Genomic DNA, 26,836 nt, shown 5'->3' on the forward strand with positions numbered 1-26,836 from the left:
CCAAAGTGTTAAAAACAAAAGTCAAAATGATTAACAAGAAAGCAATATATGAAAATATTTTTATGACCTCAGGGGAGTTAAGTATTTCTTAAGAAAGTAAGCACATCCTTATGACTCTTTGTTTGAACTCTCTGTCAGGTAGGTTGCTCATATCTGTTTCATTTAGCTCCTTTTATGGGATTTTGTCCTGTTCCATTTCTTGGAATGTATTCCTTTGCCTCCTCATTTTGCCTCTTTCCCTGTGCTTGTGTGTATGTACTAGGTAGGTCAGCTACATCTCCTGATCTTGGGAAGGTGACCTTAAATAAGTGATGCCTTACAAGCCCTTGCAGTGTGCTTCCCTCAGTTCCAAATGTTCCAGGAGTGACCCCTGTGTGACCTACATTTGTCCTTCTGTTGTGGCAGGGCTGCTCTTGCTGCAGATGCCCGGGGAGTCTGAGCTGTTCTCCTGCCCGATTGGTTGTAATGCTCAGCTCAGTGTAGTTATTGTGGGCCCTTCAGTCTCTTTATCAGGTGTGGGGAGCCCCAGCACAGTTGGCTGCAAGGTCTAACAGCACATTCCTGTTGCAATTTTTCTATTAAGTGACTAGGCCCCCAGCGTGGCTGGTTGTTAGGCTCAGGGGCTTACAATTGCTATAAGCCTCAGGCCCATAAGTCTCTTGTCAGCTCTCTGAGGACTGCAGCTGGGTGGGGCTGGCATCAGGCATGGGAGCACTCAATCATTTCAGGCTTTGGAAGGTGGGGCCGATCCCCTATGTGGCTCTTTGTGAAGCACAAGTCTTCTGTAGCTGATAAGCCCCACCGCCCACAGGGCCACACACACAATCAATACATTCCTGCCCTGTGCATGCTCCCTGACCCCCTGGAGAGGACCCAGTCACTCCAAGGCAGGAGCCCCTCTCACTCCACCAATGCCCCACACTCTCCACCCACTACTCGTGCACACCCTGCCCCACAGAGGTGGACCCACTCACCAGGCTGCAGAGAATCCAGGTGGCTTGCTTAGCTGACCCACAAGTTGCCCGAGAGCTTGTTGTACAAAAGACCCCAAATAGCCAAAGGAATTCTGAGAAAAAAGGACAAAGCTGGAGATATCACACTCCCTGATTTCAAAATATACTACAAAGCTATAGTAACCCAAACAGCACAGTACTGGCACAAAAACAGACGCACAGATCAATGGAATAGGATTGAGAGCCCAGAAATAAACCCACACATCTATGGTCAGATAATTTTCCACAGAGGAGTCAAGAACATACAATGGAGAAACGAAAGTCTCTTCAACAAATGATGTTGGGAAAACTGGACAGCCACATGAAAAAAAATGAAAGTAGACCATTATCTTACACTATACACAAAAATTAACTGAAAATGTATTAAAGACTTGAATGTAAGTCCTGCAACTATGAAACTTCTAGAAGAAAACATAAGAAGTACGCTCTTCGACATTGGTGCCAGCAACATATTTTTCAGCACCATGTCCGACCAGGCAAGAGAAACAATAGAAAAAATAAACAAATGTGACTACATCAAACTAAAAAGCTTCTACACAGCAAAGGAAATCGTCAACAAAATGAAAAGACAACCTAACAATTGGGAGAAGATATTTGCAAACCATACATCTGATAAAGGGTTAATCTCTAAACTATATAAAGAATACATGCATCTCAACAACAAAAAAACTAACAACCCAATTAAAAAATGGGCAAAAGACCTGAACAGACGTTTCTCCAAATAAGATATACAGATGGCCAACATGCACATGAAAAGATGTTCAACATCACTAACTATCAGGGAAATGCAAATCAAAACTACAATGAGATATCACCTCACGCCCATCAGAATGGCTATAATTAACAAGACAGGAAACAACAAGTGTTGGAGACGATGTGGAAAGAAGGGAACTCTCATACACTGCTGGTAGGAGTGCAAACTGGTGCAGCCACTATGGAAGACAGTATGGAGACTCCTCAAAAAATTAAGGATAGGACTAGCATATGATCCAGCTATCCCAAAGCTGGATATTTATCTAAGAACATGAAAATACCAATGCATAAAGATACACCCACCCCTGTGTTCATTGCAGCATTATTTACAATAGCCAAGACTTGGAAGCAACCTAAGTGCCCATCAAGGGACGAATGGCTAAAGATGTGGTATATATACACAATGGAATACTACTCAGCCATAAGAAATGATGAAATCCAGCCATTTGTGATAACATGGATGGACCTTGAGGGTATTAGGCAAAGTGAAATAGGTCAGAGGGAGAAGGTCAGATACAATATGATCTCACTCATAAGTAGAAGATAAAAACAACAACAAACAAACACATAGAGACAGAGATTGGATTGGTGGTTATCAGAGGGGAAGGGGGGAGGGAGGAGGGCAAAAGGGATGATTAGGCACATGTGTGTAGTGACGGATTGTAATTAGTATTTGAGTGGTGAATATAATGTAATTTATGCAGAAATAGAAGTATAATTATGTACACTTGAAATTTATACAATGTTATAAACCAATGTGACTGCAATAAAAAATAAAAATAACTATCAGGAAAAAAAAGAAAGCAAGCAAAATCTAAAAGGTAATTCAAGCATTTAAAAATAAGCCACTAAAACAAATGACTCAAGAATGAAAATTCAGAATTGTTCTTTCAATATAAGAAGAAGAAAAAAGTAGGGCAAATAAACTTCCCATGAAATATTTCCCAACGTGACCTTGCTCATCCCATCAATATCAGTGTGATTTATTACTCAGTACAGACATAAACAACAGTTAATGTATTCTAGCACACTCAAAATTAATCCTTCTCTCACGTTCCCCTGTTAACCACCATTCTACTTTCTGTCTTTATGAATTGATCTATTCTAAGTACCTTATAACTGAAATCATACAATATTTGTCCTTTTTCATTTTATTTCAGTTAGCATAATGTTTTCAAGTTTCATCCATGTATCAGAATTTTATTCCTCCTTATAGCTGAAAAATATATACATGCAATTATAATCCAGCTTCCTGATATCATTGATTACATAGATATGTCATTGGTTGTACCTAAAAAAATAATACTGGAATCCAATTAGAGCAGCGTAATGGGTCCACATTTGCAAGGTCTATGCAATAGATGTGAGCAGAAACAGGTGGAGAAGTGAATGGTGAAAACCTGGCCTTGTAGCATCAGGGAATCAACCATCCTGAATTGTCCCACTCTACAGTCTATCTTTAAGGATTTGCATAGCTCTGGGTTCAGAATGATAATAAAATTGGCTAATGAGGAGCTTTGGATATTGATCCTCAAGGGATACAAAGACTTCAAAGAGCCTGTGTGTGACCACCTCATTCAACAGCCTTTACCCAGTAAAGAAACAACACACATGAGTTTCCTTCCAGCCATGATACTTCTCGTCCAGGACCCCAGGGCTTCCTTCAGTCCCTCTCGTCTTCTAAGGATACAGCTTCAGTCTCTATCATTCAATATATAGGAGGAATGTCCAGCATCATTCCACGGTGATGTCGTCCAGGTAACCTAATATTCCTTAGCTAATGTTTGCTAATGAGGATAGTTGTTTTACTGCAAGTTCATCCAGGGGAAACTCTGAGGAGCATACATGCATCAGATGATTAGAACCAAGACATCCATTTGCCTCCTGCCTGTCTTCTATCTTCTTGACATACTCCCTTAGGTATCTGTCCTCTGATTCTAAAACAACCCTCGTTCTGCTAGTCTTGTACTCTCTCTGCCATGGCAAAGAACATTTTCCTCCTCAGCAGGAATATCCTCATCTACAAACATGGTGATTGTTATAAAATTCACTGGCATTTACTTAATTCTTACAGTGGTCTCAGGGAAGAGGCTTGGTCAGTTTCACCGTATCTTCCAATTCTGGGTTTTTAACACACATTTGTATTATCTCTTTTTCCAGGCTGTGAGGTCTCTGGAAAAGGAAGTGCAGATCCAGATAGCATCATCAGACTGCCTCCCTGGACTATCTGTTTCTCCTAAGAAAATTACAAAATGTTTAAAATAATATGAACAGCATAGACAGTGTAATATTTAAAATGATCCTTCCTTAACCCTTTCCAGAGTTAATAAATATTGACATATTGCTTTATTACCTTGCGGTCTGTTTTCAAAATAACAAAATTACACGCATACAGAAGGCATCCCTCCATTTGACTCCTTCTCTTCCCAGAAGGTGTTTGCCTCAGATGATACTCTTGCTCCTGGTCTAAGGACCACATCTCTCCCATCAGATTCATCAACAACATGGGACCCAGAAACCAAACAGATGTTTCAGAATTTCTTCTCTTGAGACTGACAGAGGATCAAGAGCTGGAGACCATACTCTTCAGCCTGTTCCTGTCCATGTACTTCGTCACCGTCCTGGGAAACCTGCTCATTGTCCTGGCTGTCATCTCTGACTCCCACCTCCACACACCCATGTATTTCTTTCTCTCCAATCTCTCCTTTACTGACATCTGTTTAAGCACAACCATGGTCCCGAAGATCCTGGCAAACACCCAAGCACAGAATCAGAGCATCACTTATGCAGGCTGCCTCAGCCAGATCTGCTTTGTCCTGACTTTTGTTCTTTGGGAAAATTTTCTCCTTGCAGTAATGGCCTATGATCGCTATGTGGCCATTTGTCACCCTCTGAGGTACAGAGTTATCATGAATCCCCGACTCTGTGGACTGCTGATTCTACTCTCACTGTTCATTAGCATTGTGGATGCCCTGCTCCACAGTCTGATGGTGTTGCGACTGTCCTTCTGCAATGAACTGGAAATCCCACTCTTCTTTTGTCAAGTTGTTCAGCTCATCAAGCTTGCATGTTCTGATACCCTCATCAATAACATCCTGATATATTTTGCAGCTAGCATATTTGGTGGTGTTCCTCTTTCTGGAATAGTTTTCTCTTATATTCAAATTGTTTCCTCTATTTTGAGAATGTCATCTTCAGGCGGAAAGTATAAAGCTTTTTCCACTTGTGGGTCTCACCTCTCAGTTGTTACCTTGTTCTATGGGACAGCTTTTGGAGTGTACATTAGTTCTGCAGTGACAAACTCTTCCAGGAAAATGGCAGTGGCTTCAATGATGTACACGGTAGTTACTCCTGTGATGAATCCCTTCATCTACAGCCTGAGGAACAGGGACATGAAGGGAGCCTTGAGGAGGCTCATTGGTAGGACACCTTCTTTTCTGTGATTGTGTCACCTGATTTGGGCTGGGTTCTTTAGAATGAGTCAAAGTGAAAGGAATACTGTTGAGCCAGAACACCTGACTCCTCCATCACCAAGTTCTTCTTAAATAAAGTGCATTTTAACTGAGGGTGAAACCTGAATTGCTCTTTGTCTAGCTTTGTGATGTTGGACACATTAGGAATTAAACAGGGTTGTGGTCATAGCAGAGACTAGATTCTGCCTGATCCCATGGATAGCACCATGTGAACTGCATCCCAGACTTAAGCCTCTTGTGAGACATGGTGGCTCATCTTTCATACCTTACTTCAGTAATTGCTGAGAATGGTCAGTGGTAAATTGTACCTATGCAGGGCAATATTATCATCCACAACACTCAGCTTCATCATCTGTAAAATCACCGTGATTAGATTATCTCAGTGGTTTGAAATGATTTTGAGATATTTGAACTTGATCATTGAGGCAGCCTTAGTTTCTAATAAGAGAAAGAAATCCTGACTCTAATATGCTCAAACAGTAAAGAGAGTTATCTTCCATTACAAGGACTTGAGAGGTAGGGAATGTACAGGAGTGAGAGAGTAGGGATTCATTCAGCCCTCCATGAAGTGGCTTCAGTTAGGGATGTGTCCCCTCATGAACCCAGTAGCTGCAACAGATGCAGGCATCAATCATATCTAGATATGATTCCTGGAGACAGAAAACTGACTGACCTTCCCTGAGCCTACTATTAATAGAGGATCTATTTATAACAGACATTTCCATGGCATCATCCATAAGACATCAACTTTAATCTCATCACTGAGAATAGGATCATATGCCATCTACTTAGTTTAATTCTTGGTGTGGGGAAAATGATTACAACAAGAAACTTAGACTGACCATATGGAGTGAAACTTCTGCTGGGAAATCCACCCCTATAAGCACTACAAACACTTAGGACAATGCCTGGCACCTAGTAAGTACTCAATAAAATTTAACTGCTATCATTGTGTTCCATATCTTGCCTATATTCTTAAGTCTTGTAATCCTGTTGAACTCCAACATTTTTACCACTTTCTTCACCAGTTGGGTTTGTTTTCTTTTATTGTTATATTTATCAGCTGCTTTTCTGGTCTGGAAAATATAATAAAATGAATAATTATGTAGGTAGAAAAAAGGTTGGTAATCTTCTGGCATCTTATTTGCTTTGAAACCTTATTGATCTATTTGTGAGAACGTATCTGAGTTTTCACTTCTCCCCTTAGTCGTCTTGTATGGCTGTGTTTCTTACACATCTCTGGTGGAGTCCACACAGAGAAACATACTTCAATAAAATTAATTGTATCATTGATGTCATAGAGGATTGTGTGCAGTCATATGGCTCTAATGTAAAACTTTTTTATGTGCTTATGACAAAAGTTATTCTGTGGAGAACTGTTTTCCTTTGACAAGGAGGTATTCAGTGTGAGACAAGAGAGGAGAAAAGGGAAGGTGGCAGGGTTAGGAAAATCACTTCTCCAACAAGCGTAAAAAAGCAGGGCCATGAGTTAGAATCATCTCTGAAGGTGAGGGGGTAAAAACAATGGAGGTCTCAAATGAGAATCAAAAGAGTTGCTGGAGAGCTTTCTGTTCTGTTCATCAGTGGAGTTTGAGGCCGGTTTTATTTTCAGCATCACAGCTAGGAAACAACTCCTTTCCCAGCACTTGAGGTATCTTCTAATGCATAGCTTCTTCCATTGATGTCCACAGAACAGCTGCAGAGGTGAATCACTTAGACCTTTGTTCATACAAAGGAGATATCCTTGTCCTCCAGCAAGAACTACTAACGTTGAACCCCTGGGGAGACATGCGAGGGATGAGACTTTTTAATAAGCATTTTGTGAGATTCTGATGATCTCTGAAGTCTGAGATCCATGACTTTCATATTAGAAGAACGTGAGTAAATATATTTATAATTAGGAATATGGAAGAGCTTTTTCTCAATTTTACTTGTTAAAATATCATATACGAAGTAGTGCATAAAATCTATGTGTAGTTCTGAAAGAAGTAACATAACAACTACACATATACCCACCCTGGGGTTAAAAACAAAGCAATGTTATCTTCAGAGGATCCAACTGAATGGTCTCCCACCCACATCACCCTCTCCTATCCCAGTGACAAATACAATCCTGAATTATATATTCATCATTTTCTTTGATGTTCTTTTATTAGGATGAATCCTGTGAAATTGTCAGTATTTGATCATATTTACCCTAATACACTAGCAATAGGATTAAATGTCACCGTCTTATCATCCCTGTATGTATTCCTTCACAATTTAGAAATTTGCCTCTTTTCAAACTTGTTAAAAGTTTAATTTTAATATATGAATTTTGTATCCTGATTGTTTTTCTCATTATTTCACTTTTGAGATTCAGTCACGTTGTTCAGTGTTATTAGTAACTGATTTTTCTCCAATATCCTGTATTTTTACGTTGTGTATGGTGATGTTTCAAACTAGATCCTTTATGGTATTGATGGAAATTTTATTTGCTTGTAGCTGGCTTTTTGCTATTATGAATAAATCTGTTTGAATATTCTTTTGTATGTCTCCTGGTAGAAATAAGAATTTTATATTTGTGATGGAATTGTTGGTTAAAGGGAACATCTATTCTTCTTTGTGTAGTTTCCAAGAGTTTTCCTAAGTGGATGAGTCAATTTACACACATATTAAGTGTTTCTGTTGAGCCATATCATCACCAACACTTTTTCATTTATACTGACAATTTTGTGGATATAAAAATTTTTTCATCAACTTGCATATGTCTTATTATTTTATAGTTGAAAGTATTTTCACACATTTATTTTCCTTTCTGTTGAATATCTATTTGTGGTATTTCTATTGAGTTGTTTATCTTTATCTTATTAATTCTTATGAGTTCTTTATATAATTAAGATATTAGTCTTAGTCAGCTATATGCATTGCAAATTTATTCTCTAAGCCTATGACTTCTCTTTGGATATCCTTTATAGTTTTCTTTTGAATGAACACAAGTGCTTCATTTTCATATAGTTGTAGTTTGTCAATAATTTCCATAATGGCTTGTACTCAATAGGTCTTGTTTATGAAACCCATAGTAGTTCTATCTGAAGAATTTTCAGTTTTGGCTTTTACATTTGAAGCATGAACCCTCCTGGAATTTAGTTTTCCCTTCGATGTGAAGCAGGATCCAAATTCATTTTTATTTTCCTGCCTAAACTGCCCAGTTCTGTGTTGATTTCTTTCTTGGCTCTATCTTTTGACCAAAAGGTCTTGTATTTACCCCCACACCAATATAACATGTCTTAATAATTATAGCACACCAGTCAGCTAAAAATAAGTTTATTGTGGTTACAAAGAAACACCAAACTCTGTTAATTACAACCACAAGGTACATTTTATCATAGTTGCTTCTCTGATAATTAACAAGTTACCATAACAATATTGATAATAAAAAGGACCATAATTTCAATGAATGGTCCATTAATATGTGGAAAAAATATATTGAATCTACTACTTTTAAACTGTGAAAAGTTGGTATTGAAATTCTGTAATGGAAATAAAATACCTATTACATGCTTAGTCTAATTTTTTTAATTGCAGTAACATATATAACATAAAATTTGCAATTTTGATGATTTTTAAGCTTTGAATTTGGTGGCATAATTACGTTTACAATATTGTGCAGCCATCATCACCATCTTTTTCCACATGTTTTTCATCACCTCGGTCTCTCCCCCTGCCTCGTTCCCTGCAATCTCTAGTCTCCTTGCTGTCTCTATGAATGTTCCTACTCTAGATGTTTCATATAAGAAGAATCATCCAATACATATTCTTTTATTCAACTTTTTATTGTGAAAATTTTTAAACATACAGAAAATTGAAAGAATGATATAATGAACACCCATTTACCGACTACCCAGATCCAATAGTTTTTAATATTTTGCAATATTTTTTCATCGATTTATGTATATTTTTATCATGTCAACATACACATAACATAAAATTTACCATGTTAACCATTTTTAAGTGCAGAGTTTAGTAGTGTTAAATATAAGAACTTTTTCATCTTGCAAATCTGAAACTCAGGCCCTTTAAACAGTAAGTCTCTTTTTTCACCTCTTCCCAGCCTCTGGTAACCACCATTCTACTTTCAGTTTCTATGAATTTCAGTACTTTAGACACTTCATATCAGTGGGATTTGTCTTTTTGGGACTGGCTTGTTTCACTTAACCTAATGTTCTCACGTTATATCCACCTTGTTGCACATGGCAGAATTTTCTTCCTTTATAAGGCTAATATTGCAATGTATATATATTCAGCATGTTGTGTTTATCCATTCATCCATTGATGGACACTTGTGTTGCTCTCACCTCTTGGCTATTGTGAATTGTGCTACCATGAATAAGGGTGTGTAACTATCTCTCAGAATCTTTATTATTTAAATTCACTGTCCATCTTAGAATGCTATCTATACCCATGTTTTAATCTTTAAAAAATTTATCTTTAAAATTATCATACAGTAAAATTCACTTTTTACAGACTGTTCTTTGCATTTTAACACAAGTAAACTAATATGTGTTTCCTCTGTAGTCACACGCTCCTTCATCTTTGTGAGCCATTGATCTGTTCTCCATCCTTATAGTTTCGTATTTTTCATAATGTCATATAAATGGAATCATAAGTCACCATAACCTGTGCATAAATACTTACAGTAGCTCAATTCATAATTGACGAAAAATGAAACAACCCAAATGTACTTCGGTAGAGAATGCATAAGTAAACTGTGCTATATCATTATAATAAAATATAGCAATAAAAAGGAATGAAGTATTTATACAGGCAACAATTTGTATGATTCTCAAAGACTGTTATGCTGAGTGAAGTAAGCCACATGCAAAAAGCAACATGTATTTTAAAATTCTTATCTTGGAATTGACGTTCTGATTCTTGGTTTTGTAGGTTCACCATTTTAGGGTTATATTCTTCCTGGGTATTTAAATTTTGAATTGCAGATTCATTTTAATTACTAGGTTTTTTTCTCTCTCTTTCCAATCATGTGCTCACTCTTTATCAACTAGTAGATTCACAGTTGCCCTTATCAATCACCAATTCTCTAGCCCAGAATTCAGTCTCATAACTGATTCTTGCTGCTCAGTGATTTTGAGAATATCAAAAATCCAACCACCAAATCATCTGCATTGAGGCTTTTTTGAAACTTTCTGCTTTTCTAAGTCCACAGTCATGGTCACAGGCAGTGTCCACAACTCTTGTGTTCACTCACATGTCTCAATAACAAATCTCCACCTGTGTCCTTGGCTTTATAAATTTATCTTTATTTCTTTTTATACTTTATCTATTATTGCATGTGTCTGAAGCAAATGAGGTTAAGGGATGACATTACACTGCCATCTTGTATCAAGAATATTGTAGGTTAACAAAGTTCACACTGAAGCAGTTAACAATAAAGGAAATAATTTGATAAACACATGAAAATATTGAATTCATTAAAGATGAAAAATGTTTTAATTAACATTAATATGAAGTATCATCTCTATTATCAATTAGATAATGGGTGAAACCTAACTTAATGTATTGAGATTACACCTGCGCACAAGTGCTTTGCCATGGCATTGTAACTTCTTACAACTCTATTAAACATCAAGAGATACAGTTTCACCCACCATCCTCTAAAGTGAAGAAAACCATATATTGTAAATATTATGATGAAATTAGACAAGATGATTGAGAAAATCTAAAAAGAGAGTAGCAGACCTGTCTGTATTGATCAAGACAGAATTGTCACAGAGAATAGATTAGAATCTATTGTATAAAATATACACAGTGAATATTAAGTCAGTAAACATTCAGTGACACTTGCAAAGAAAAACCAACCCGTGAGTCTTTCTAATTTTACCATAACTTAGCTATATTTTTAAATGTGTTATTTATATCCACATACATACTATATTTTGACACCTAAAATTGGTATCAGCCTTCCTGATGTCATTGCTTATATAGATGTAGCTTTGTTCATGCTTAAAAAGAGAAGACTGGAATCCAGTCGGAAAAGGACGGTGTGCCCATGTTTGCAACATATTTGAAACAGAGATGAGCAGACACAGATAGAGAAAAGTAGATGGTATACACCTGGTCTTATAGGGTCAGGGAAGCAGCCATCCTCAATTCCTCCCTCCTAGAGTCTTGGTCTTTAAGGGTTTGCGCTGTATTGGGATCTCAATGACAATAAAATTGCTTGGCTAATGAAGAGCTTTGGAAATTGAGCCTTTAGGGGTACAGAGACTGCAACTGCTTGTGACCACCTCAATCAACAGTCTTTTTCCAGAAAAGAAGTATCACATCTGAGCTTCCTTCCACAGATCCCTCTTGTCCAGGAGCCTAGGTATCACTCAATCCATCTGCCCTTCCTGAGGACAGATCTCCCAGATGGTACGTTCAGAGATGTCAAGCATCATTCCACTGTGATGTCTGTTTTCCTCCTAAGCAGAAATCTGCCCCTTCTCAAACATAATGACTTATATAAAACCTTCTGACGTTTACTTGAATTCTTATGTGGTCACTAGAAAGGAGTTTGGTCAGCTTTTCCTTTCATTTCCGTTGCTGGTTCTTGCTATACCACTGTACAGAAGAATATTTGTATTATCCCTGTAACTGGGCTGTGAGGATGCTGGGGAGAAAGTGGAGACAGAGAGAGACTCAGGTGACTGTCTTCCTAATACGCTTCTTCTTCTTTATAAAGTTACCATGTATTTTATATAAGAACGGTTGAGGTAGTATAATAAAAAATCATGTGACCACCCTTCACTCATTCCACAATTAACAATTGTTAACATTCTGCTATATCAACTTCAGGTCTTTTTTATAAAGTAACAAAATAATATGCATAAAGAAGACACCTCTTTTGTATCCTTCTCAGTTTTTGTTATCTATTTCCTAGAGACAACACAATCTAGAATGTGATGGTACATCCCATACATGGCTTTGTATTGTATGTATATTAATAAACATATATAGAATGAAAGACACTAATCATAGAGTTATCAGTTTGGGAATGGAGAAATAAATTTTGATACAACAATATATTGGAATACTCTCTGCTAATTAAAATTAATGTAGTGGGATTAAATATATCAACATTAATCAAAATTAAGTTACATAAAGAAGAAAATTGTAAATGGCATGTACAGTATGGTTCCATTTATATAATGCTTAAAAAATGCAAAACAGTGCAATTATTTATGAAACAATAATCTGAATTATAGTAAAAATTGCACAGGAATAATGTACATGAAGTTCATGTAGTGGTTCTCCTGGGGAAGGAAGGGAATCAAGATTGTTCAATTACATGATGTGGGGGCTTCAAGAATACCTGTATTACTCATTGCATAAAAATTTTTACCATGAGAATAGTGACATATATGAATTTGATAAATTTGACTGATGGGTACCAAGCTCTTCATTGTTACTCTGTACTTCTGTTTCACTTGAATAATCCATAATAAAAATAAACATATCTATGTGGGATAAAAATATTAAAATTTTTTTATGCTTTAGACTTCATACAAAATTTTTTCCCTTGTAGTTTTTCATTATTTGTTTTTATTCATATATCTGATTATTTTTATTATTTGATTCATCTTAGCCACAATATATGTCATTATATATCCATGCAAAATGAATATTTTTATCATTTATGTTTCTTTCATACCTTTTCTACATGTTAAATGTTCCCAGCTGGAGTTTCAGCTCAGAAATGCTTCCCTGAAATTTGCAGTTACTATCTGGGGATGTTCTCTATTTCTATTTTCTTTCCTCAGTCTGCCCCACCCAATTGCTTTCTTGTGAGCATTGAAACATGCCAGGAGCTGTTGTTCATGACAGACAAAAATCTAAGATAAGAAATGTCAGTATGAGGGTCCCAAATGCTTAGTGCCATGCTGGATGATTTTTCTCCATTCATTTCTCATCACTGTGACATCCTTATTATTTATTATCACAGTTCCCATTATAGAAATGAGAACATCAGACTTTTCATTCAGGTGGACAATTTTTCCCCTTGAAAAAGCAAGTACTAGTCTGTATTAAATTCAGAGTGCTTGAGTCTGACTAATGCACCAAGTGGTAAAGACAGTCATGGCCCCTTCTTTCTCCCTCTTGAGAGACCACTTTACAGAGACAATCCTGTTATGGCACTTGATTATCTTATAAGTATCACATAAGTCTGTCTTATCTTATAAATCTCTGTCATTCAAAGACCAAATATTGAAGCTATTTTCATCTGTTTTCTTAGGAACCTATGCATTTCATTCTTTCTCTCATTTAGCTTCTTTCTTTAAATTATATGCCACCTATCACTCTTTGGGGGAAGATTCTCTTAGGATGAGGTAGAGAATATTATTGACAAAGTTTCTAGCTTATCATAGAATACATGACTAATGTACTTGAATAGTGTTATCATGGGATAGTTTTATGAATTTCAAGTTTATAGGCAACATAGTCCAATCTTTGCTCAGGTGCAGAGCTTGTATTTGGATGGATGCCATGCACCTGCCACACAATACTTCTTGGGTAGAGGTATAAATACCTTAAGGGAGGTGAAAAGATTTGGGACATTGCTCAGTATGAATATATTAAATTTTAAAAGAGAATTATGAAATCTGAGTGATGGTTTAGGAATTCTAATTCTGTACTATCCAGAGGCGTTAACAGACAGTGTCAAGATGGTGGCCTAGGCAGATTCTGAACTCGCCTCCTCCATGGACACAATGAATTTACAACTACTCTTGGAATAATTACCCCTAAAAGAGAACTGAAAACTGGATAAAAAGAACACCCACAAAAAAGGACAGTGTTGACTCAAGTGGAAGAGGATGAAATTCCTTTCTAGAGAGAAAAAAGCCAGATTCTATTCATGACACTTCATGGCCAGCCAGGAGCAACCTTAAAATATGAAGCCTTCCCTGGAGGAATGGGGAATCTGAGCTGGGGAATATTATCACAATAAGCGTCTTTTGAGCTCAGCAAGACTGAGATAAATGTTCTAATACCTAGTATTGCTGGCTATTAACTACGATGGGGAATACCCCCAGAAAAGCTATCAGACATAAGGGGAAAAAAAGCCTGCTTTTAAAGGGCCCATCCACAAATTTACCTGTTTTGCAAAGCAACCTAAGATCACCAGAAAGGTGCCCCATCCTTTGGTGAAAAGAGACTCACCTGATAGGCTCTGTGTGCATCTCAGTGAGAGGTGAGACCTCTCTAGCAACAGAAACATTAGCAGTAGCCATTATTGTGACCTAGTACAGGCATACTGACACAGATTCTAGTAGATGCTATTGGAGTTCTTCCCCTGGCCTGTTAGTGCAGGAGTCTTCCCCACCCACTAGAGCACTGATGTAATCTAGCTCAGCCAGGGCCTGAAGCTGGCCCTAGGGACTGGCCACACCCAACAGCATGCCCTTGGGCAACTTGTGGGCAAACATAGGTGGGGTCCCTGGAACCTCTGCAACCCAGTGAGTGGGTCTGCCTCTGCAGGGCAGGGCATTCATGAGGGGCAGGTCTGCATTGGTGCAGTGTATGGGCCTCTGCAGTGAGATGACTAAGTCTACTTCAGTGGGTTGGGGTGCACACATGGGGCAGGACTGTGCTGATAGTGTGTGTGGCCCTGCGAGGAGTGGGGCATGTCAGCTGCAGTAGACTTGTGTTTCTCAAACAGCCACATAGGGGATTGGTCTCACCTTCCACAGCCTGAAACAATTGGGTGCTCCCATGCCTGGGGCCAGCCCCACTGAGCTACAACCCTGAAAGAGCTGACAACAACCTTGCAGGCTGGAGGCCTGCAGCAATTGTAAGCTCCTGAGGCTAGAGACCAGCCACACTGGGGGCCTACTCACTTAACAGAAAAACTGCCTCAGGAATGTGCTATTAGACATTCAGCCAACTGTGTTGGGGTTCCCCACATCCAAAAAGGTGACTGAAAGCACCATAGCAGCCACATGCAGCTGCACATTAGCAGCTGCACATTACAATCAGCCAGCCTGGAGGACAGCCTAGACTCCCCAGGCAACTGTAGCAAGAGCAACCCTGCCAAGACAGAAGAACACACATAGCTCACATAGAGGACACTCCTCAAACATTTGGAACTGGTGACAAAAGGGAAGCACACTGCTGGTCCTCATAAAACATCTCTTACATAAGACCACCTCTCCAAGATCATGAGGTATAACTGACTTACCTAATACATAGATATAAGTACATAGAAAGAGGTAAAACCAGGAGACAAAGGAATATGTTCCAAATAAGGGAACAGGACAAAATCCCAGAAAAAGAACTAAATGAAACAGGAATAAACTATCTACCTGACAAAGAGTTCAAACAAACAGCCTTAATGATGCTCATTGATCTTGGGAGAACAATGGATGAACTCAGTTACTACTTAAACAAAGAATTAGAAAATACAAAAAAAAAAGAACCAATCAGAAATGAAGAACACAATACTGGAAATGAAAAATTCATTAGAGGGACTCAATAGCAGAGTAGAGGACACAGGAGAATGGATCAGCAAGCCGGATGAAAGACTACAGGAAATCACCCAAGTTGAAGAGATGAAAGAAAAAAGAATTAAAATAATGAGGACAGTCTATGGGACCTCTAGGACAACATCAAGGACACTAACGTCTATGTTATAGGATTCCCAGAAGGAGAAGAGAGAGACACAGGGGCAGAGAATCTATTTGAAGAAATAATAGCTAAAAACTTTCCTAATCTAATGAAGGAAACAGACATGCAGGACGCACAGAGAGTACCAAACAAGAGAAACTCAAAAAGAGGCCCACATCAAGACACATTACAATTAAAATGTCAAGAATTAAAGATAAAGAGAGAATCCTAAAAGCCACAAGAGAAAGGCAAGAGTTACATACAAAGGGAACCCCATAAGGCTATCAGCTGACTTCTTAGCAGAAACCTTACAGGCTAGAAGTGAGTGGCATGATATATTTAAATTGCTGAAAGGAAAAAAAACTACAGACAAGAATACTGTACCTGGCAAGATTATCATTCAGAATGGAAGGAGAGATAAAGATTTTCCCAGACAAGCAAAAACTAAAGGAGATTATCACCAAGAAACCAACTTTACAAGAAGTGTTAAAGGGACTTATTTAAGTGGAAAAGAGAAGACCACAATTAGGAATAAGAAAATTATCAAAAAAAAAATCAATAAAATCACCAGTAAAGGCAAATATACAATAAAGGTACCAGATCAACCACCTATGAAGTGAATACGAAGGTCAAAAGACAAAAGTACTAAAATTACCTATTTCCGTGATAAGAGGGTAATGGATACACATGGACCAAATAAAAAAAATAGGTTAGATATGATATCAAAAATGTAAAATGTGGGAAGAGAGGAGTAAACGAGTAGAGCTTTTAGCAAGAGGTCAAACTAAAGTGACCATCAACTTAATATAGATTGCTATATATGTAAGTTATTATATATGAACCTCATGGTAATCACAAACTAGAAACCTAAAATAAATACATAAAATATTAAGAGAAAGGAACCCAAACATAATACTAAAGAAAGCCATCAAACCACAATGGAAGAGAGCAAGAGAAGAAGAAAAGAACAGAGAACTACGAAAACACCCAGAAAAAAGTAACAAAATGGCAATAAGGATATTCTTTTCAATAGCTACTTTTTAAAAGTCAATAGACTAAATGCTCCAATCAAAAGGCAAAGGGTGGCTGATTGGACAAAAAAACAAGACCCATATATATGCTGCGTACAAGACACACTTCAGACCTAAAGACTCTCACAAACTGAAACTGAAGGGATGGAAAAAGGTACTCTATGCAAATGGCAATGAAAAGAAAGCTGGGGTAGCAATACTTACCTCAGACAAAATAGACTTTAAAACAAAAACTGTAACAAGAGCCAAAAAAGAGCACTACATAATGATAAAGGGAATGATCCAACAAGAAGGTATAATACTTGTAAATATCCATGCACCCAACAAAGAAGCATCTAAATATATAAAGCAATTTTTAGCAAAGATAAAAGGGAAAATAGACAGCAACACAATAATAGCAGGAGGCTTTAATATTCCACTTACACCAATGGATAGATCATCCAAATAGAAGATCAAAAAGGGAACATTGGCCTTAAATGACACACAGGACCAGTTGGACTTACTAGATATATATAAAACATCCCTCCCAAACCTGAGAATACACATTCTTTTCAAATGCACATGGAACATTCTACAGGATTGATCACATATTAGGCCACAAAACAAGTCTCCATAAATTTAAGAAGATTGAAATAACACCAAGCATCTTTTCTGACCACAATGGTATGAAACTAGAAATCAACTACAGGAAGAAAATCAGAAAATCCACAAATAAGTGGAGATTAAGCAAAATGCTACTGAACATCGATTGTGTCAACAAAGAAATAAAAGGAGAAATAAAAAAAATACCTGGAGACAAATGAAAATGAAAATACAGCATGCCAAAATTTATAGAATACAGCAAAAGTGGTTCCAAGAGGGAAGTTTATAGCAATACAAGCCTACCTCAACCAACAAGAAAAATCTCAAATAAACAATCTAAAAGTGCACCTAAAGGAACTGGCAAAAGAAGAACAAATAAAGCCCAAAATTAGTAGAAGGAAGGAAATAATAAAAATCAGAGCAGAAATAAATGAAATAGAGACTAAAAAAAGAATAGAAAAATTAATGAAATTAAGAACTGGTTCTTTGAAAAGACAAATAAAATTGACAAACCTTTTTTCACCAAGAAAAAAAGAAAGAAGGCTCAAATAAAGAAAATCAGAAATGAAAGAGGAGAAATCACAACAGACATTTCAGTAATACAAAAGATCATAAGAGAATACTATGAAAAACTATACCCCAACAAATTGGATAATCTAGAAGAAACGGATAAATTCTTAGAATTATATAACCTTCCAAAACAGAATCAAGAATAAATAAAGAATTTGAATAGACCAATCATCAGTAAGGAGATTGAAACAGTAATAAAAAAACCTAGCAAAAAATAAAAGTCCAGAACTAGACAGCTTCCCTGGTGAATTCTACCAAACATTGAAGGAAGACTTACTACCTATCCTTCTCAAACTCTTCCAAAAAATTGAAGAGGGGGGAATCTTCCTAACTTATTCTATGAAGCCAAAATTATCCTGATACCAAAACCAGACAAGGAAAACACAAAAAAGGAAAATTACAGGCCAATATCACTAATGAACATTGATGCAAAAATCCTCAACAAAATAGCAGCAAATCAAATACAGCTATATATTGAGAAGATCACACACCGTGAACAACTGGGATTTATTCCAGGGATGCAGGGATGGTTTGACATCCACAAATCAATCAACTTGATATACCACATAACAAAATGAAGAATTGAAATCACATGATCATCTGAATAGATGCAGGGAAAGCATTTGACAAGATACAGCATCCATTTATGATAAAAAACCTGAATAAAATGAGTATAGAAGGAAAATACCTCAATGTAATAAAGGCCATATATGACAAACCCACAGCTAATAACATTCCCAATGGAGAAAAACTGCAAGCTATCCCTCTAAGAATAGGAACCAGACAAGGATGCCCACTTTCACCACTCCTATTTAACATAGTATTGAAAGTCCTTGCCAGAGCAATCAGGCAAGAAAAAGAAATAAAAGAGATCCAAAATGGAAAGGAAGCAGTGAAACTGTCACTATTTGAAGATGACATGATTTTATATATAGAAAACCCTAAAGAATCCACTGAAAGACTTTTAAAAATAATAAATGAATATGATAAAGTTGCAGGATACAAAATAGACATACAAAAATCAGTTGCATTTCTGTATACTATCAACAAAATAGCAGAAAGAGAAATTAAGAATACAATCCCATTTACAATTTCAAACCAAAGCATAATATACCTAGAAACACCCTTAATCAAAGAGATGAAAGATCCGTACACTGAAAACTATAAAACACTGCTGAAAGAAATAGAAGAAGATGCAAAGACATGGAAAGCTATTCTGTGCTCTTGGATTGGAAGAATTAACATAGTTAAAATGTCCGTACTTCCTAAATCAATCTACAGATTCAATGGAATTCCTATCAAAGTTCCAGCGATATTTCCCACAGAAATAGAACAAAATTTATATGGAACAACAAAAGACCCATCTCTCGGGCTGCCCATCTCCCACTTGGTTGAACTTGCTTTTAAGGTTTACACCAGTAAGGATCAGGTCTAAATTGTGAAGGAACGATGGAAAATGAAGCAGCAGGCCTCTCTGCTGGTGGCTGTGCTTGGCCAATGAGCCATTGGGAAGATGGGGAGAGGATCAAAAAACAGACTGAGAAAAGTGAGGACATCAGCGTCTTGGCGGAGTGAACTTTCCCGTAAACTCTTCCCAAAATAAGATACAACAAAAGGAACAGTCACAGACCAACAATGGAATCCTAGACACCAAAAAGCAAGATCAGAAAGATCCACACTGCAACACATCTGAGAGTGGAACGTGCTGGGCCCCCGGAGGGAGTGAGGAGAGGTAAGGAGACCTCCTCTCCCTCCTCATCAGATCAGTGATCCAGGTCTGCATCGGTCCCAGAGAAGGGGGAGGGGCGGCCCTCTGCAGGGAAACTGTAGCTCCTTGGGCTCTCTCAGCCAGTGGGAAACTCCCACACAGAGGACTCAGAACTGCTATGGGGTACTATCAACATCTGAGCACCCCAGGAGAGTGGATAATGAGGGGCAAACAAGAAGCCCCCCATGCCAGGGACCCAGCAGGAGAAAGCGAGAGCCCCCCACTCCCTGCAAGCCAGACTCTGCAGCTCAGCCGACCAGACCATACCAAGTGACCAGCGGATCTCAGCGAACAGCTGGGGCAGAGGGCAGGGGGCTCAGATTACACAGCCCTTTACCCCCACACAGTGGCTGTGGGTGGAAATTGCAACCAGATATTTCCAGGATGAGGAAAAACAAAGCCAATACAGGAACCACAATGCAAAGGTACGTGAAATCACCAGACCAGAAGGAAAATGACAAGCACCCAGAAACCAACCCAGAAGACACAGAAATCCATAACCTAAATGACAGAGGTTTCAAAATAGCTATCGTAAAAAAACTCAACGAAATACGAGACAACATAGACAAACAATTCAATGAGATTAGAAGTTTCTTCACAAAAGAGATTGAAATCATAAAGAAAGACCAATCAGTACTGATGGAGATGAAGAACACAATGGAGGAGATAAAGGAGAATCTGGTACCTTTAAAGAACAGAGCTGACAATATGGAGGAAAGAATTAGCATTATAGAGGATAGGAATACAGATATGTTCCAGAGAGAAGAGGAGAGAGAACCAAGACTAAAAAGAAATGAAGAAAGTCTCCGAGAAATAACTGACTCTATTAGGAAATGTAACATAAGAATTATAGGTATTCCTGAGGGAGAAGAGAGGAAAAGACGAACAGAGAGCCTATTCAAGGAAATAATAGCTGAGAACTTCCCAAATCTGGGGAATGAGCAGGAAATACCAGTAAGTGAAGCCAACAGATCACCTAAATACGTCAACAGGCAAAGGCATACCCAACGATATCTAGTGGTAAGGCTGGCTGAAGTCAATGACAAAGAAACAATATTAAGGGCAGCTAGACAAAAACAAAAAATCCCGTACAAAGGAACTCACATCAGGCTCTCAGCGGATTTCTCAACAGAAACTTTACAGGTTAGGAGAGACTGGAATGATACATTCAAACTACTGAAAGACAAAAACTTTCAGCCAAGAATATTCTATCCAGCGAAAATATCCTTCAAATATGATGGAGAAATAGTAACTTTCCCAGATAAACAAAAACTAAGGGAGTTCATGGCCATGAGATCACCACTACAAGAAATACTCAAGAAGGCCCTCAGGCCTGAAAAAAAGAAGAGAAAGGGAATACAAAGCTTGGAGCAAGGAGAAAAATAGGTAGACAAACTCAGAAAAATAGTAGATATTTACTGGAATAGGTTAGCAACCACTTAAATACCAAAATCAAAGATCAAAGGAAGGAATTCACCAAAAATAAATTTAACCTCATCACTGTAAACACACACCCACAACACAAGATAGAATAAGGTATAACGAGAACAACTTAGAAGGGGAAGAGGAAAGTGATTGAATTGACTTAGTATAAAGAAATAGGAGGAATAGGAGGCCATCAGATAATGGACTATCTCATACACAAGATTGTTTACACAAACCTCAAGGTAACCACTGAACAAATAATCAAAACAAAATCACATATGATAAACAAAGAGAAAACTAGAAGAATCATAAGACAGAACAACCAAACTGAATTGGCAGTCTGAAACAAATGGGACAAGAAACAAAAGAAATGCAAAAAAACAGGAAAATAAGTGCCAAAACAGCAACATTAAGCCCTCACATATCAATAATTGCCCTAAATGTAAATGGATTGAACTCTCCAATCAAAAGATACAGAGTGGCAGGATGGATTAAAAAGCAAGTCCCAACAATATGCTGCCTCTGGGAAACACATCCCAGCTCTAAAGCCAAGCACAAGCTCAGAGTGAAAGGATGGAAGACAATACTCCAAGCTAATGGCAAACAAAAGAAAGCAGGTGTTGCCATACTCATATCAGACAAAGTAGACTTCAAGATAAAACAGGCTAAGAGAGACAAAGAAGGGAAATATATAATGATAAAAAGGACACTCCACCAAGAAGACATAACACTTATAAATATATATGCACCCAACATAGAAGAACTAATGTACATAAAGCAACTATTAACAAACCTAAAAGGAGACATTAAGAACAACACAATAATAGTAGGGGATCTTAATACCCCACCTACATCAATGGATAGATCATCTAGACAAAAAGTCAATAAAGAAATAGTGGACTAAAATGAAAAACTGGATGAGATGGACCTAGTAGACATATACAGAGCGCTCCATCCAAAACCAGCTGACTACACATTCTTCTTAAGTGAGCATGGAACATTCTCAAGGATAGACCATATATTGGGAAACAATGCAAGCCTCAATAAATTTAAGAAGATTGAAATCATAACAAGGACCTTTTCAGACCATAATGCTATGAAACTGGAAATCAACCACAAAAAAAAAAAAAAAACTGGGAAAGTGACAAAAATGTGGAGATTAAACAACATGCTACTGAACAACCAATGGATCATTGATGAAATTAAAGGAGAAATCAAAAACTATCTGGAAACAAACGAAAATGAAAATATGCCATACCAAACCATATGGGATGCAGCAAAAGCAGTCCTGAGAGGGAAACTCATAGCGATACAAGCCCACCTTAACAAACAAGAAAAAGCCCAAATAAGCAACCTCAAATTACACCTAACAGATCTAGAAAAAGAAGAACAAACAAATCCCAAAGTCATCAGAAGGAGAGAAATAATAAAAATCAGAGCAGAAATAAATGAAATTGAGACCCAAAAAACAGTGGAAAGGATTAATGAGACAAAGAGTTGGTTCTTTGAGAAGATAAACAAAATCTACAAACCCTTAACCAGGCTTACTAAGAAAAAAAGAGAAAAGGCTCAAGTAAATAAAATTAGAAATGAGAGAGGAGAAATTACAATGGATACCACGGAAATACAGAGGATTATAAGAGAATACTATGAGAAACTATATGCCAACAAATTGGACAATCTAGAAGAAATGGATAAATTCTTAGACTCGTGCAACCTCCCAAAACTGAACCAAGAAGAAATGGAGAATCTGAATAGACCATTCACAAGTAAAGAGATTGAAATAGTAATCAAAAACCTCCCAAAAAATAAAAATCCAGGACCAAATGGCTTCTCTGGTGAATTTTACCAAACATTCAAAGAAGATTTAATACCCATCCTTCTCAAACTATTCCAAAAAATAGAGGAAGATAAAACACTTCCTAAATCATTCAACGAGGCCAACATCACCCTGATACCAAAGCCAGACAAAGACAATATAAAGAAAGAAAATTACAGGTCAATATCGCTGATGAACATAGATGCAATAATCCTCAACAAAATTTTGGCAAACCGAATACAGCAACACATTAAAAAGATCATACGCCATGATCAAGTGAGATTTATACTAGGGATGCAGGGATGGTTCAACCTCCGCAGATCAATTGACGTGATATACCATATGAACAAAACAAAGACTAAAAACCTCATGGTCATCTCTGAGAGGCCTTTGACAAAATACAACATCCATTTATGATAAAAACTCTCAACACAATGGGTATAGAAGGAAAGTACCTCAACATAATAAAGGCTATTTATGACAAACCCACAGCCAGCATTATAACCAACGGAGAAAGTCTGAAAGCCATTCCTCTGAGAACAGGAACGAGGCAGGGCTGCCTACTCTCACCACTCCTATTCAACACAGTACTGGAGGTTTTGGCCAGAGGAATTAGGCAGGAAAAAGGAATAAAAGGAATCCAAATAGGTAAGGAAGGAGTGAAACTCTCACTATTTGCAGATGACATGATTTTATATGTAGAAAACCCTAAAGAATCTGTTGGAAAACTATTAGAAATAATCAACAACTACAGCAAAGTTGCAGGGTACAAAATCAATCTACAAAAATCAGTTGCATTTTTGTATGCTAATAAGGAACTAACAGAAAGAGAGCTCAAAAAGATAATACCATTTACAATTGCATCAAAAAGAATAAAATATCTAGGAATAAATCTTACCAAGGAGGTGAAAGACCTATACAATGAAAACTACAAGACATTATTGAAATAAATCAATGATGACATAAAGAAATGGAAAGACATCCCATGCACATGGATTGGAAGAATAAACATAAATTAAAATGTCTATATTACCTAAAGCAATCTACAGATTCAATGCAATCCCAATCAGAATCCCAATGACATTCTTCACGGAAATAGAAAAAAGAATACTAAAATTCATATGGGGCAACAAAAGATGCCAAAGAGCTAAAGCAATCCTAAGAAAAAAGAACAAAACAGGAGGCATCACAATCCCTGACTTCAAAACATACTACAAAGCAATAGTAATCAAAACAGCATGGTACTGGTACAAAAACTGACACATGGATCAATGGAACAGAATTTTCCCAGGAAATATTGACCTTACTAGGGGCCATTAATGACCCCATGGCAGTAGTCATCACGCACTGCCCTGGACCTCAGAAAAGGAACACTTTGGAAGCCAGAGGCAATCCACTGGCCAATCAGGCAGCAACAACTGCTGCTAGCAGTATGAGTTTTGAGGCACTCCTGGCCCCCTTAGTTTCCCAAATTTACTGTTAAATTCCAGCCTAGTTACACTCAGAAATATTTTCAGAGAGCCAGAGAATATGAATTTGACTCCTTTTCTCTGGAAATATAACTTGGAAGGACTCATCCAGAAGCCCTTCTGGGAGAAATTGTTAATCAAATCCATTACAGCACTCACTATGGGAGGGATGCCAACTTTCAGTGGATCCAAAGGTATTTAGTTGGTCCAAATTTGCAATGTACCAATCAGAAAGTTACCCAACAACGTGTTATCTGTGCCAAAGTAATCCCAGGACGGGGCCACCTTCCTTGAAAAATGGGGTTCAACATCGAGGAGTGGCCTCCTGTGAGAACTGGCAAGTGGACTTCACTACGATGACTCGAGCCTCTGGGAATGTAGTGTACCTCCAATTACTCATAGATACCTTCACAGGGTGGGTTGAAGCTTTCCTTTCTAGAGCTGAGAAGGCCACTGAAGTGACCAAAGCTTTGCTAAAGGAGATCATTCCCAAGTATGGACTCCCACCGTCAACCCAGAGTGACAATGGAGCTTCATTTATATCCCAAATAACCCAGGAAGTATCAAGAGAATTGCAGATCACTTGGTAACTCCATGCCTCATGGCAGCCGCAGTTGATGGGAAAGACTGAAAAGATGAACCACACATTAAAGAAGATGATTGCCAAAATCTGTCAGGAAACAAATTTAACTGGACAAGGTGTTGCCCTCTGTCCTGTTGAGGAACCATGTAGCGCCCTCGAAGTAGGCTTCAATTGAGCCCCTTTGAAATGATGTATGAGAGGCCATTCTCAGCTTAACCAATGGGGGGAGATTATATACAAAACAAGGAAATAGCAGTCAGGCAGCTTTTAAAATTTTTAAATGAAATTCTAACTTCTGTTCATGAGTTTGCCTCTCACCGGTCCCTGTTCCTGTCAGTTGTTCCACTCCACCACATCAAGGCAGGTGACCAGCTTCTCCTTAAGTCTGGAAGGAGTGTGGGCCAGTGGATCAACTAACCCCTAAGTGGACTGGACCTTATGAAGTCCTCCTGACCACCTATTCATCAGTCAAATTGGCCAGAGTCAAGCCATGGATTCATCACACCTGAGAGAGGCTTGCCCCTCCACTACCAGAGCACTCAGAAATTGAAAAGGAAAAAATTGGTCATGTGAGCCACTGAAAGACCTTAAGCTGTTGTTCCAGGTTAAGACAGCTGACATCAAACAGTCAGATGGGTAAAACAAATTGGGTTCTTGTATTTTGGGTTCTGAAAATTTGGGTTACTCAAATACAGAGTATCAAATAACGATAACGCAAAATGCAAAATATAGCCTGGTACCCAAGAGTATTTCCAATCCCAGGTTGAAAATTTTCCTTCCTCAGTTTCCGCATCTTCTCCTCCTTTCAGCAAGAAGTAGCCAGAATGATCAACATCCCACTTCCTACAAGAATGAGGAAGGGAAAAAAGACAGTGGGGATTGAAGCCAGGTGCCTGAGGGTTACTGTAGATATTAAACCAATTTGATACTTTTCCCCTTTAACTTGAGGGGTGACTCGGGTGTCTAGAGGATTTGTGAGCTTGTTTTCCAGAGGATTTGTTTTGAGAAGAAAAAGAACGCCTTCAAGGATGTTACGATCACCAGATGGCTGGCCTTCAGCAGCCATTGAAACCCAGAAGTCAGATTGACCAGGGGCTTGTGGGGAGTGAGCCCTTTCTTTCCCTGAAGCTCCTCCTGCCAAGCCCCTTCATTCTATATAACGCCCCCCACCCCCGATTTCTGTTCTTGGGGATGCAGATTTGAGTGAACCCAGGCTCCCGCCTAATCATTTTTGCCAGTTTGAATAAATCGTTCTCCATTTCCAAGCACCAATGTCTCAGTGTTTGGCTTGCTGTGCATTGGACACACGAACTTGAGATTAAGATGTTTGGTATCAGTAAGACAGTGAAATATGTAACATAGTTAAATTTAATCAACCAGAGTGAAATGTACCGGGAGTGGTAAATCATGAAATGTATTGTTTTTAAACACCAGTTTAAAAAAGATATTCACATTATATAAAGAATTAAAATACAGAATAATAACATTGTTTATGGATAGCACTGTAGGGGAGGAAAAGCTTTTCCTTGACCCTCTTAGGGTCCCTGACTCGTTTGAAAATTAAACTGACCAACAGAGACTAAAAGGAGAAAAGCATACATGTATAACTTTTATGTGACACAGGAGCCTTCATAAGAAAATGAAGACCTGAAGAAACAGTTAGTCCCGAGTATTTTTATGCTAGGTTTGATGAAGACTGGGTTGTC

General features: G+C 37.9%; 1 protein-coding gene across 1 annotated transcript; it reads left to right on the plus strand.

Annotated features, from left to right (window-relative positions):
• Positions 1-3,931: 3,931 nt before the first annotated feature.
• LOC131394455 (olfactory receptor 7G1-like) lies at positions 3,932-5,310 on the plus strand. The gene has a single exon (XM_058525827.1). It carries the CDS (start codon positions 4,271-4,273, stop codon positions 5,207-5,209), a length of 939 nt encoding a protein of 312 aa, XP_058381810.1. The 5' UTR covers positions 3,932-4,270; the 3' UTR covers positions 5,210-5,310.
• Positions 5,311-26,836: the final 21,526 nt, after the last annotated feature.

This window comes from Diceros bicornis, chromosome 30 (assembly GCF_020826845.1).
Source record: "Diceros bicornis minor isolate mBicDic1 chromosome 30, mDicBic1.mat.cur, whole genome shotgun sequence".
In the NCBI taxonomy this organism is placed as follows: Eukaryota; Metazoa; Chordata; class Mammalia; order Perissodactyla; family Rhinocerotidae; genus Diceros; species Diceros bicornis.